This window comes from Nymphaea colorata, chromosome 11 (genome assembly GCF_008831285.2).
Source record: "Nymphaea colorata isolate Beijing-Zhang1983 chromosome 11, ASM883128v2, whole genome shotgun sequence".
NCBI classification, from domain to species: Eukaryota; Viridiplantae; Streptophyta; class Magnoliopsida; order Nymphaeales; family Nymphaeaceae; genus Nymphaea; species Nymphaea colorata.
This window is the reverse complement of record NC_045148.1, coordinates 2,723,019-2,737,237: the sequence shown is the minus strand read 5'-3', so window position 1 is coordinate 2,737,237 and position 14,219 is coordinate 2,723,019. Positions and strand designations below refer to the sequence as shown.

The window sequence follows — 14,219 nt, the reverse complement described above, 5'->3', positions numbered from 1 at the left end:
ACTTCAAATCGCAAAGTTAAATTGGGTTTATTCTTATGTATATAGCAACTCTTACGTCACATGGGTGCTGAGTGAGATGTGGATGTGGCAAATTTTCAAAAAAAAAAAAAGGTGCCCATGCAACAAAAACATATATATATACAAGTGAGAGAGAGAGAGAGAGAGTATATGTGTGTGTATATATATATAGTGTCTTTTATTCTATAGTTATTTTTAACTGTTTAATAGTCTTATTTATTTATATTTGAATATAAACTTTTTTTATTAAAGCTAATTTAGTTATGTGCACATTTAAAATAGTCAGTTTTTGCTTGGTTAGATTGACAGAACTAGATGTGTTGTATTGGAGAAACACGAGGACATGGGTTCATCACAGGTGCAGCAGCCATTTAAGAGTACTTATGTGCTTGGCTAAGTGGCTGTATTCTAACAAGAAATGTAGATTGACGTAGGCTCACTTTTCCATGTAAAAGGTAACCCATCTCTCCATGTAGCCTAGCTACCGTTCTTTCAGATTCGTTTTGCTAGTGATGGGGATCGAAAATTGATAAAAGACTAAAACCCTATCACTAATTAGAAAAAAGGAATCTGATGCTTCTTATCATTCGCGTACAACATTCAGAAACACCATACTGATTGTGAAATTAATTCTGACAGGAAGGCTGTGCAACCTTTCGTCTGTGTACCTGTTCTTCCCATGGAACTTTCACCAAACGCAATTTTCTAAGCTAGCTGGAAGGAACGTACGTGATCAACAACTGGGACTTGGTTTTCTTCCAGCACCTGGTAATTGCCTTCCATTTGAACATTGACACTTAGGAGAATAGTTGTTCGCCACTTCGTCATATATATGTATACGGCCCATAAATAATGACTCTAAAATTAATGGATAGCACAGAACACCTAACCTTCTGATCGGTCATCATGTACAGTTGAGTGAAAATGGTAATTTAGTTTTTATATTTTTCTCAAACAAGGAGAAAATGGCAATTTAGTTTTCACATTTTTCTTATTGTTTTTCTTTCAACCGTCGATCATACCATACCGTCAATCATAAGTGAGCTGCATAATTCTAGTTATCTAGAGTCACTATACAATTTTCCTATATACATATATATATATATTCATTGAGGGCACCAAAAGTATATTTTTCCGATTTGAGTCAGAGAGTCTGTTTTGAAAGGATCTCACCTAATAACTTGATCCTGTTTGATCGGATTCAGATTCCTGTTAGTTCAGACTGGGAACGGGGTTTGGATTTTTAGAACCGGAACATAATTCAGCTAATCTTAGATATATCTTTATTGGACCCTAATTAGAACTAACTAACTCATTGTCAATTAATTCCCCCAAACTAACCAAACGAAAGCCCAAAATAAAATGTCATTTTGGGGCCCAGTTTTAGACAAGTTACCACTATTATGATGCTCTTAAAAAGTGGCACATTTTTCATACAATAATAGCCCTAAGCGAATATTTTTCAACTCGAAAAAGGAAAAATAGACAACATTATTTGCAGCTTTCCGTTTTCAGGTTAACTATTAAAATCCACTCGAGGCCTTGTTTGACGGTTTTCACAAAAGTGTGGTGCAGTTAACAAAAAGTTGGTACTCTTTCTGGTAATTGAATGAAAAATTGAAAAAATTTATGAGAAGTCCACGGCCATTCCGCTATATATGTGTAAGGCCGCTTTGATTGTGAGCAAGCGGGATTGCTTTACGGGGCTGATGGGCATGGACCTGCACAAGGCTCTCCAACTTCTACCGCTTTTCACCTGCTTTCTCTCGTGCTCACTGCCGTGGCAGGCTTTCTGCACAACTCACTTCCATGATTTTGTGGTGCGCCATTCCTTTCCTTTTCATTTTTTTCCTTCTTATATCTCTGTCCAGTTTAATCTATTTCTAGAACTTGGTTTCATTTTCTTTCCTTTTTCTTTCCACATCTCTTGATTATATCTATTTGTTTCCCTTCACTTCTTGGTAGTTCTCAAGTTTCTTGGAATCACATTTAGCACACCAGCTTTTAAAATGGTTTGCTTCTCTGCTTGTGCATATTTGTGTGTGGCTTCTGCAGTAACCACGCCTCGTTTCTTGTGTCGTTCCTCCGATTTCTCCTTTTTATTTACTGGATGCAGTTGCGCACTCAACAACAGTTTATATATATATATATATATATATATAATTCTTCTTCTTGTGAATTGACAGATTTCCTGTTCACTATTTTCCAGGTGGCTCCGACCTCATTTACAAGGCTGTGTGAGGCCAGGGAAGTTCTCGCGATCAACGGTCAGCTCCCAGGGCCAACCTTATACGTACAGAGGGGCGATAACTTGTTCGTGAATGTACACAACCACGCCCCATATCCCATCACTATCCACTGGTATTATAAATTGTCCGCTTCGCTCCGTGTTTTAAGGCTCTTCTTGTCTTTTTCAACCATTTTTCAACCAATGGCTTGAAACGACCTAAATGTTTGCATTCAGAGGTATACGCCAAAGAAGGGTGATTGGGTACTGTCAATTTTTTTTTTATAAATTAATGTCCATTTTAAAATTTTTAACTTTTTCATAACTCTTTTTTCCTTCTAAAATCTTTCTTTTTTATTTTAAGGGTGTTTTAGTCATTTCACATCATATGGTATGCACAAAACCCATTTCACGACCTAAATGCCAGTCTAAGAGAAAAAAAGACCTCTTCATCTATTTAGAAAAAAATGAAAAGAAAAAGAAACTTGTAAAATGATTGAAATATTCCTTGCTTAATAAACTGACCGAAATGCCCCTCACACAAGCCGGATTAAACATGCGCGTTGCGTGGATGCATGGGTTGCCAACGTAGATATATATGGAGCTACTTTCTGTGATTATTAATGAAATTAATAGCTTTTCAATTTTCACACTCTATTGCAGGCACTAGTACTAAATAATTATTGTTGGGACGAGATCCATGGCTCAAGTCTTTACAACTCCACTCCCTTGTCTCATACATAGGCCCCCTTAGCAAGATCAACGAGCAAGTCAAATAATTAAATATGTCCTTACTAACAACTAAAAAACTAATTGTCACATACTCTAGTTACCTTCTATCACCTCTGCAGTGCAAGAGTCGCACTACGGTTCTAACCAAGAAAGAGGAAAAATTGACAAGTACTACTTCCTTAGCTTCATCACGTTGAGCAGGTGCTATCAATAAGCATGACCACCGAACTAGCTCAGCCTCTTCCCATTGTTTAGCCAAGTGAATTGTTCTTTGACTAACAGTTATTCTTGAAAAACGTACAAGCTCTCGATCCCAAATTTTGGTTTTTTCATAGTTTGAATCTACAATGGTGATTATGGTAGAGGGTCTTTATCTCGAATAGCCTTTGCAAGATCCATTTTTGCTAGCACGATAAAAAAAAATCCTTTTCTAGCGCGTGCATTTACACATGTCAGTAAAGGTGACCACATTAGGACTCGCATCTCGATCCAGCATTGTGTAACTCATTCTCGATCATCATCATCTTCCTACTCTTAATCCTGTTGGAAAGAGCAATGCCATTGCTTTGTACAAGCCTGTCCTTTGGTCCATCCATCATGCGATTTCTCTATCTAGTAGGAGGACCCACTTTCTTGCTCCATTATACCACAGGCCAATCATGGCCTACTCTCAGATTCTCTTCATCTTCTTGAGTTTTAGAATTTAAGATTCTAATAAGGGAGGCCTGTGTCAAGCTTCATAGGGTTTGGGGAATCATGTGGGTAGTCCTCCTTCTTATGGTCAGATGTCTTCTCAACAAGTATCATTCAAAGGATCTGCCCCATCTGCTTCCACTATTTTGGCTTTCTCTTTAGCACTAATGGCACTTTGCTGCAACTATCTTAGGAAGAGAAACTTGTTATCATGTTATGTTGATTTCCAAGGCTTTTGATTAGGTTTCCTTGTAGGTTTGCTAGCCTCCCCACTTTCTAATTTTTTTCCTCTTTGCAAGAATCAACATTAAAATTTTGAGTTTTAGGCACCCAGTTCAACATCCAACATAAATATATATATACAAGTGGTTCAAATTATAAACCACTGCTAATGCCGATATAGTAACTTTTACATTTTAGCCATTCAGCACCTTTCAATACCTAGCAACAGTCTAGTTTTTTTCAATTACCACACATACACACACACACTAACACACATACAGAGGCAGAGCCACATATAGGGTGGTGTTGGCAGTTGGCCACATCAGTCCTTCGGTGTTCATTTGTTTCTATATTAACAATTTCAAATATTTGTTTTGTTGTATACATAGTCACATTTTGGAAATAAAAACTCTGAATGAGTGCCCCTCCAGAACTTTTTTCACACATATATATATATATATATATATACATATATATATATATATATATATATATGAAAAAACTAAACCATTTGGGTAAGAGATAAAAACTGGGCCTTTCAAATTTGTTTTAAACAAAATGTGAACCTCTTAATGTGTTGATAAACATTAATTTATATAAATAATGTTTTAGTCCAAAATACCCCTCGACTGAGAAAAAGAAAACCAAATAGGGACCACCTTTAAGGACAAGGTAAAAGAAAACCAAAACCTTTAAGGACATGGTTTAATTTTTTTTTTTCACAAAGACAAAAATACCTTTAGAAAAATATACTCATCATAAACCAAAAAAAAAAAAAAAATTACCAGCACGCGTTAATGTTAATGGTCAATGCCCGCACGCCAGCCCCAAACTAAGTACGCCACGATCCTTTTGCTATTATTGTTCATGCTATATGTCAACATATCATTTACTTCATTAGTGTTTTCAAAATTTGTTTACTTGATTTTTCAAATATTTATTATATTTGAAAGAAAAAACTTCAAATGTAATAGCCTACGACGTACCCTTTCCACGTATGTGCATGCATGGCCCTTTTACTGGTGGGTATGTGTGTCATGTGCATGATGTATGTAAACTATATATTGTGTCTGGGTATAACTATACATGTATAGATATGTTGCAAACATATCTCTAATACTTTGGGGCTTATAAATGCAGGCATGGGCTGTTGAACCCTAGGAACCCATGGTTCGATGGGCCTGAATACATCACCATGTGTGGTGTTCCACCAGGATCTAATTTCACCCACCAATTTCATTTCACCACAGAGGAAGGGACCATTTGGTATCATGCTCACAGCGACTGGACCCGCTGGTCTGTCTACGGTGCGGTGGTTGTCTACCCTAGGCTTGGTACCACTTATCCCTTCCCTAACCCGTACAAGGAATATGTGGTCATCTTGGGTAAGGCTACTAATTCTCTCTCTCTCTAACTCTCTCTCATTAATTGTGTAACCTAGGCAGAGGTAACTGCACATTCAATCAAATGGATTCCTGAAAGGTGAGTTTATGCCTCCACAAGCCAATCATCAAGACTTAATGATTAGTGGCTGAGATGCATGTAGGCTTATGTGGGCAGTTGTTCATCCAGTCTCACAAATTATATATATATATGCGTATTGGTTATCTTCATGTACACACACACACACACACACACACACACACACACACACACACATTTCTTGCATATATATTAGTGCCTCTCATTCGTTTATTTCATGTCTTTCAACATTATGTATATTAGAAAAGTCTACGAATTTTTTAATTAGTGCCTTGATAATGACCAACAAATTTCTGGCTTCCCCACTGTTAATGATCCATGCACGGCAGCTCCATTCACTTTTATGAAGAATCACCTGGTAGCGAACTATATTGAATCTCCATAACTTGCTAGCGTCCTCCAATGGCCATGCGTAAGCTTCTTTCTCAACCTTCAAGCCCCCTCTTAATGATACTACTCACCAAGCCAAAACTAATGCCACGGATATTGCTATATTTTCAAAAATATCATGATATTAAAGTGATAAAAACAACAAAGTGATAAAATCGTGATATTTTTTGAAAAATGGAAGACATATTTATTGTACTATTTTCACGTTATTTTCTTACCTTTTCATTTTTAACATGAACATCATCATGTATTCAAATTTGAACTCAAACTAAATTATTTTAACCATTTTATCATCATTAAAACATCCTTTTCATCACTTTTATCTAGTTTTATTTATGTTTTCTTATTTTTTATTTATTTCATTTTTGTCTATTTTTTTGCAATTTTTTTAATTCTTTAATATTTTCTGATTTTTTTTCCAAGATTTTTCCCAAGAAAAAGACTTTGCTGAAAAATATCCTAGAAAACTCTTACCCTGAAAAACCTGAGAATGAAGTCAAACCTTATATATAAACCCCATGAGTCGACTCAGTAAGCTTGTTTGTTTGATTTTTGAACAGTTAACAACAACATATGCCAATTTTTATATTGAGGTACATCACACATAGAAAAACCAATGAAGAGAGAGAGAGAGAGAGCAAGTAATGAATGTGTCAGAGAGAGTAATTAATGTCAGAGAGTGAGATGGAGAGAGAGAGAGAGAGATTAATGTCAGCCGCCTCTTTCTTTTCTCTTATGTCATTCACAGGCCAAAAGGTTTAAATGGACCCAAGGACGGGTGAGGGTAGTTGAGCTTTGTGGAGTTGAATTCAGTTGACTCGAAGTTGACTCTGTTAAACTAACGAATTTTGTGAAAACTTGAACTCAACTTGTTTGTGAAAGGAGTTGGCTCAAACTCAGGTTCTAAATGAGCTTTGCCGAGTCAAGCCTGAGCTGCTTGACTCAATGTTCAACCCTACACATATCCTTCACCTTCTAAAGCTGCCATCACTACAGCAAAACATCCAACTACAAGAAAATTGCCTTTCAAACCCGCATACCATCATTCCTACCATCTCGAGATAGATTGCTCATAATTGCAGCCACCCAATGAGAAGTGGCCCCACCAAATTTCAGCATGCATGTGGCCATCATTGGAAGATCATTTCCTCTTGCCTAGAATCTTAATAACTGTGGTAAGTACTCATTTAATTTCGCAACCATATCATCAACATAATTTCTTCACTATTTTCCAATTAATACCATGAAATATATATAGTAACTTGATCAAATTCCATTAGGCAACACCAGTTTGCCACATTTTTAGGAAGTGTCTCTTAATTTAAACAAATGCTTAGTGGTCTCTTGCAAGGAAGGCAATTCTAGTCGGAGACGTAGTTGACTAACAGAAAATTAAGCTTTTTAGGTATCACCTTCTTGGGAATCAGATCAATAAGATTCAAAAATTGGAAGTTGCCTACCCGATTTAAGGGTCAGTCCAGAATTCAACTTTTAGAGCTTTTCCCATTTTCCTATTAAGTTTCTGCCACTATTAGAATGATTTCTCCCATCTTTATTCCTCCATACTGATGGACACTAATCACATTTTCTTGCATTAGGTTTCAATGGATTTTGAGGTCTTGACATTGAATACTATCTAACTTTAGTCAAGGAGGTCATATCAAAATGTACTTCCAAGGACCAAGGCAGCTCCCTTTTGTAGGGTTTCTACAGCTCTGACCAACTTAGCAAATTATGTTATTGGTAACTCTTATTTGATCTTCAAATAAATTTTCAGGTTACATTTTCCATCATAACAATGACCCTTTGTGGAGACATGAACCAATGTATCCAAAAGGAATGAAAAGTTGCTAGAACTGGCTTAATTGCCTAAACTTGGTTAATCAAGGTGACTCAACCTACCATGAAGGCCTTCATAAGTACTTTTGACAGAATTTTGTCATAGTATGAGGACCTCAAGGGATCGTTTGTTAGCAGGGAGACTATATGAGTATTCCATGATTATGGTCTGCACACCATTAGCATAGAGGCTATGGTTCCAGACTGGAAGTCAGGGTGCATCTCCTCTTAATACTCCCTAACTACATCTTCCAAGCAATCACATGAGTAAGAAAGGTAAGAAGGTAGCAAGGGTGTGTGAGTGTCACATTGCATTGGCCACAAGGGCGTGTGAGTGTCCTAAAATCCGTATAAGCAAATATGCAATATTTTCTTTCTTGAAGCACATAATCTTTAGCTTTTATTTTCATAATGTATGGATGTAAGAATTTTTTATGTTATTTTCACAACTACCATGTTGATTTTTCTTTTGCATCACTTAATTAGGTGAATGGTGGAGTGCCAATGTTATGGACATGTATCAAGAAAAAATATCTACAGGTGCAGACTTCAACAAATCTGATGCATATATGATAAATGGGCAGCCAGGTGATCGATACGAATGCTCAGAATCAGGTAGGTGGTCATTTACTTGTGAGTTTTACCAAATGATAAATATTTTATTTAGCGTACATTTTCTGATGCATCATAACAATACTTTCATGTGAAATCTTCTAAGCCATTTAGATTTCAATCGTAGAGTGAAGACATTAAAATCTTTCTACATGTCCATCATTTAACCATCTAGAGATAAAGCATCTCATTGCATTTCATTCGTATGCATAATTGATTCCATAAATTAAACCATAGCTTGTCCAATCAATGAAAGTATAAAGGAACCAATTAGTGTGATTGTCTTTTGTATCATTGGTATGGTTAATTTTAACATTGACTAGTGTCACCTTTTAGGGTTTAAAGATGTTACTAGTGTTTTAGATTAAGAGAAGGCTCAAGCATTACTAGGTAATATTGGACTCAACTTTGAATTGTAGGTGGTGAGATTTACTTATTGCTATTATTTAGAGTCCTTTTTCTGTCAAGTACCCTAGAAAATGCAATAGAGAAAATTTAACATTTAGATTAAAAGGAAAAAAAAGAAAGAGATAGAGTTGCAAGTGTAAAATCAAAGACAAGCAAGTTCTTTATGGTTCTATTAGTGGGTGTTCCTAATGACTTTGATGCATTTTTTTGTTCAATATAAAAAATAGTTACTTGTTTTCTTCTACTGTGAAGCATATATAGAAAATTCTACTCCTTGGGTTTGTCGATCTAACTGATATCTTGTCCTCTTCCTCTTCTCTTCTTTGCAGAAACAACTCGTTTCTTATTCCAACAAGGCAAGACATATCTTATTCGTCTAGTCAATGGTGCAATGACGAATGCACTTTTCTTTGCAATTGCAAATCATACACTTAGGATTGTTGGTAGAGATGGGTCATATCTTAAGCCTTTTGATAGTGAATCTGCTGTGATATCCCCAGGACAAACAATGGATATTATCGTACATGCCAACCAACCTAAAGGTCTTTATTATATAGCTTCTAGTGCTTACATTGTCGATGATGCACTGAAACTTTCTAACAACATAACTACAGCAATAGTTGAGTATGATGGATTCAACACCTCACAAACCACACCTTCCTTTCCATATCTACCATCAATCAATGACATGCATGCATCATATGAATTCTCTAAGCGAGAAAGGAGCCTAGCATCAGAAGATCACCCTGTTGATGTCCCATTGGACATTGACAGAAGATTGTTCTTAACTTTGTCAATCAATCTTGGGCTTTGCCCAAATAACAGCTGTGGGAATATCAATGGGACAAGATCTGCTTCTAGTGTAAACAATATATCATTTGTGAGCCCATCAATTGATATTTTAGAGGCCTACTATGGAAATATTAAGAATGTCTACACAACAGATTTTCCAAGCTTTCCACCAGTTCTTTTCAATTTTACATCAGATGATTATCCATCAGAGTTCTATTATCCAGAAATGGGAACAAAAGTGTTGACGTTGAACTATAATGAGTCAATAGAGCTCGTTTTTCAAGCAACTAGCATACTAAGATCAGATGCTCATCCCATGCATTTGCATGGATATGACTTTTATGTGGTTGGCCGAGGCTATGGGAACTTTGATCCAGAGAAGGACCCATTGAATTATAATTTGGTTGATCCTCCTTTGGAAAACACAATTGCAGTTCCATATTTAGGATGGTCGGCTTTGCGTTTCAGAGCAAATAATCCAGGTATTGATGCATTTCTTTTCTTTTAGTTATATTACTTTGAATTTATAGGACTCCTTATTAACTTGCACGCACTTATATGAATAGCCAAACACGAATTGTTCAACTCTTTTTTAATTATGTGCACTAAAACTGTATGTTCAATACAATTTACTTGAAATGATAATAGGAATGCAAAGAAAAGATTTCTTATAGAACAACCTATTTATGAACAAGAACCTTAAAATCTCATGAAATTTAGACATGCTATTCCAATGTTGTGAAAATCAGATCGTATCTCATACCAATATCCTAAACGATACACCACATCATTTGATACACATTCAACATGTACCAACCTCAAAAGATAAGACAAATAGTGAAATTATTTTAATAACTTATTAGTTTGTATCAACTGATATGGGTTGAGATCAGTTTTGTGTCATATAAGCTGATCTTTTTAAAGGATATGGCCTCCATATATCATTAAAATGTTCATATGAAACATATTAGATGATGCAAGCAGTGGACTATGCTATACCTGCTTGGATCACATTAGATGGCTTGATTCTGTTAGTTAGAATTACCAAAAAATGATTTTACAAGGTAGATAAGTAAACATGCATATGGAGACCATAAAATTATAGTCAATGCATTAAATTTAGCTTGAATTTTTATCTAGATTGAAGTATATATGAATCAGGAAAATTGTTAGAATCCAAAATCTTGTTAGTAAATAAATTACATATGCATTTGTAGAATCAAAACATGAAAGATATATGGTGTCTCCTACTAGCATTGATCTCCTCTGGAGATCACAGTAGTAAAAGATGATATGATAAATGTCCTAACAATGTAGTGCCTTATGTCCAAAAAAGCTACTAGAATACCAATATAAAGGTGTAAATTGCTACACTAATTTTTTGATTTCAATATGACTATGAAAATGTTAGACTAGCACAAGTTAAATCTATGTGACTAGACATGTTCTAATCCTAGTGCCAAGGTACATATATACATGCTATTTGTGGTGTAATTTGAATTTATGCAACTCTCTTTTGTTTAGTATTTAAAGTCTCATGTTTACACATAGAATTTTCTAATAAGTTGTATTGATGTGTTTCACCTCATGATTCATCTAACAAAACCTTGTTAGTAAATAAATTACACATGTATTTGTAGAATCAAAACATGAAAGATATACAATGCCTCCCACTAGCATGGATCTCTTTTGGAGATCATATTATTAAAAGATGATATAACAAATATACTAACAACATAGTGCATCAAGTAAAAAAAAATTAATAGAATACGATATAAGGGCATAAATTACTACACTAAATTTTTTATTTGAACATGATTACAAAAATGTTAGACTAGCACAAGTTAAACATATGTGACTAGACATGTTCTAATCCCAGTTCTAAATTATATATATACATGCTATTTGTGGTAATTTGAATTTATGCAACTATGTCTTGTTTAGTAATTTAATGACTCATATTTAGACATAGAATTTTCTAGAAAGTTGTATTGATGTGTTTGACGTCAAGATTTTTTTGTAGTTATTTTTTTTCATAGTTGTTGCTTATATTTTCCTATAACTTTATTTTGTCTATATATAGGTGTTTGGCTTCTACATTGCCACTTTGAACGACATTTTACGTGGGGAATGACGGCAATATTTATAGTGAAAGATGGTCCAACGAATGAAACAAGCATGGTCCCTCCTCCATCATACATGCCTAAATGCTCAGACAAAATTATTGGACCAGGAACCACCTATGACACGTTAGACCCATTTGATAAGTGAATAACATAGACATGGCAATATAATAATACATTGCTTGGAAAAGCCAATGTCTTTCAACTATTTTCATTTCTAGTGAGTAAAGGTCTCTCTCTCTCTTCCCCAAGGGAAGGAAATTGTGTTTCAAGTGCTAATTTACTTGTTCCCAAATGGTTTAGTGATGTAATGATGTGACTCATGTTGACCCTCCAGTACCTAGCTTCGCAATTTTCAACCTTGCGAGATGGTTTGCTTTTTCTGTCTATCACCAGAAAGAGTAGTGAACCACGTTACAAGATAGTAAAATGCTTGCATATATCATATCATCGAGCAAGAAAAATGGTATCCTTACATTGAAGGTATTCATCCTATCTCCCTCTAAGCATGAATTGGTTGACGAGATAACCAATGACTGCCAAAGCATAATTTTTCTTCTTCTTCAAATAAAATCATGGAAATTTAATTTATTACCTTTTCAATTGACATATAAGACTTTAATCATGTGGCTCAAGATAAATTCTTGCAATAGAGTTGTTCTTCCCACTTTATACTCAAGAAGCTTGTATCCTCATTACATATGAAGTATGAATTTACAATCTATACTATACATGGAATTTATTATCTACAACCCCTAGATAGTGCTTGATTGCATGTATATTAGCTTTCTTGAATAAAATGTGAACACTGAAACAATCCAATGAAATCCTATGAAATTTTTGGTTTTGTACTTGTTTAAACCAAATAAACAAAAATTCTTTTTGTAATATAATCGATGGTGTTTGGCCATTAGAAACTTGTTAGGAGATTGAAAACGTTGGTTCATACTTCATATGTGTAACTTATGCTTGCAGCAAGTTATTGATTGGTCAATATGTGAGTGCAGATGCATATGAAATAATTGACAAACCAATAACATTGTAAAACCAATATGGCATTTCATGTTTTCCATTCTAAACTATAATTCTTATAAAATTATCATAATAGATCAACTAAAAGTGATATTTTTCCTTGGCATGCATAGCCTGCAATGTCATGCAGATTAGACATCATCATCAATGAAGTTATATTTTGTGAAAATTTTCTATTATTGGTCCACTAATGAAGAATGAAAACCTTAGATATAAGGTTTTGTGCATACTATATTTTCTCTAGAGTTCCAAATATTATGACTCTACCTAACATGGTTTAGGAAGTGGGCCATGAAATATGCACTTGGCACAAAAAATCTTACAATAATGAACTCAATGAGCCAAGGACCATAAAGCAAAGTATGCAAAAATATAAATCCTGATATCTATGCATCCACATGATACAATATTTCTCTACCTACTATCAGCATATCTAAGACAAATTCACTTGTCAAATGATGATTAGATTGCTCCACTTCTTCTTCATATACAAAAACATGAATATGTTGGAAAACTCAGATCTTTACTACATTATTGGTGAAATCATTGATTTGCTTGTATCGCATACAATGAAATTGTAAGTTTTCTTGAAAACTGTGGACAAAGAAATCATCCTAAGTTAATTAGTTTCACTCCTATTCTAGGGAGAGCTGATCTAGGATGCTTACCTGAATATACAATCACCACCAACTTCTCAACAAGTAGTTTCATCTTTTGGGTGAATAACAAATGATCACCCAATTTTTTATGTGTAATTTTTCCCCATAATTATCAAATCACCATCTCTAAATAGAAAACATTAACTTAGATAGGTAAATTATAAAATTATACCTCTCAAAGCAAAATATATCAAAATAAAAATATAAAAACAACAAAAATTCATATATATTTTTTTCAATTTTTTGTAAGATGTTTTTTATGTGATTCCTGCTTGAAATAAATATCCAAAAGATTGGCATTTTAAAACATTGAAAGTCACACATCAACCAAAAATTTCCGAATTCTCATGCAATGTTAAGGGTTGAACCAATAGAAGACATGATGAAAATGTACTATAGAATTATATGATCATAATTCAACCTTATCAATTGAGAAAGAGAGTTGTTCAACAAAAGATAATAACATTACAATCAATGAATGCTCAATTATAGAACCAAATGCATCAAAATCAAATTAATCATAAGACAATCCCCACTGATCAGTGCATGAAGATTATGTGTCAAAGCCATGATTTATAAAACATTGGAGCAGCTAACTTGGCCACAATTATGGCACATAATACATGTTAAAGTTAGAATATGGAGTATCAAAAAAATCAGAAAAGAACTATGAAAACATGAAAACACAATCTAAAATGTCAAGATAAGAATTGAACTTTAAAGATCTCATCAAATCTCCTCACCCTAATATAATTAGCATATAATCCTTAAACTAATCTAAGAGTTACATCTCGGGTCTAAGCAAGTGAATAGTGAGAGTCTAGCTAAGAATAAAGTAATCTTGTATTTTGCAATAAGCATTTGTAGATAGTGTTTTATAATTTGCTTGAGACCTTTAGAGGGAAAATGACACCCAATTCTTGTAACATCAATGTTATTGGAAAGCTAACACATCAAGAAGACAACAAATTTTATCGGATTGAAAAATTA

General features: G+C 34.4%; 1 protein-coding gene across 1 annotated transcript; it reads left to right on the top strand.

The window, feature by feature from the left end:
- The first annotated feature begins 1,691 nt into the window (after positions 1-1,691).
- LOC116263768 (laccase-14-like) lies at positions 1,692-12,026 on the top strand. Its single transcript, XM_031643549.2, has 6 exons — positions 1,692-1,838; positions 2,228-2,379; positions 5,033-5,277; positions 8,090-8,218; positions 8,953-9,897; positions 11,499-12,026. Exons 1-6 carry the CDS (start codon positions 1,728-1,730, stop codon positions 11,684-11,686), a joined length of 1,770 nt encoding a protein of 589 aa, XP_031499409.1. The 5' UTR covers positions 1,692-1,727; the 3' UTR covers positions 11,687-12,026.
- Positions 12,027-14,219: the final 2,193 nt, after the last annotated feature.

What these genes read in the sequence shown, in the direction of transcription:
- LOC116263768 (XM_031643549.2), top strand. Translation starts at nt 1,728, where the DNA reads ATGGGCATGGACCTGCACAAGGCTCTCCAACTTCTACCGCTTTTCACC. An exon ending in CTCACTTCCATGATTTTGTG is followed by an intron (nt 1,839 to 2,227) that starts GTGCGCCATTCC and finishes ACTATTTTCCAG; the next exon opens with GTGGCTCCGACCTCATTTAC. An exon ending in TTTCAGAGCAAATAATCCAG is followed by an intron (nt 9,898 to 11,498) that starts GTATTGATGCAT and finishes GTCTATATATAG; the next exon opens with GTGTTTGGCTTCTACATTGC.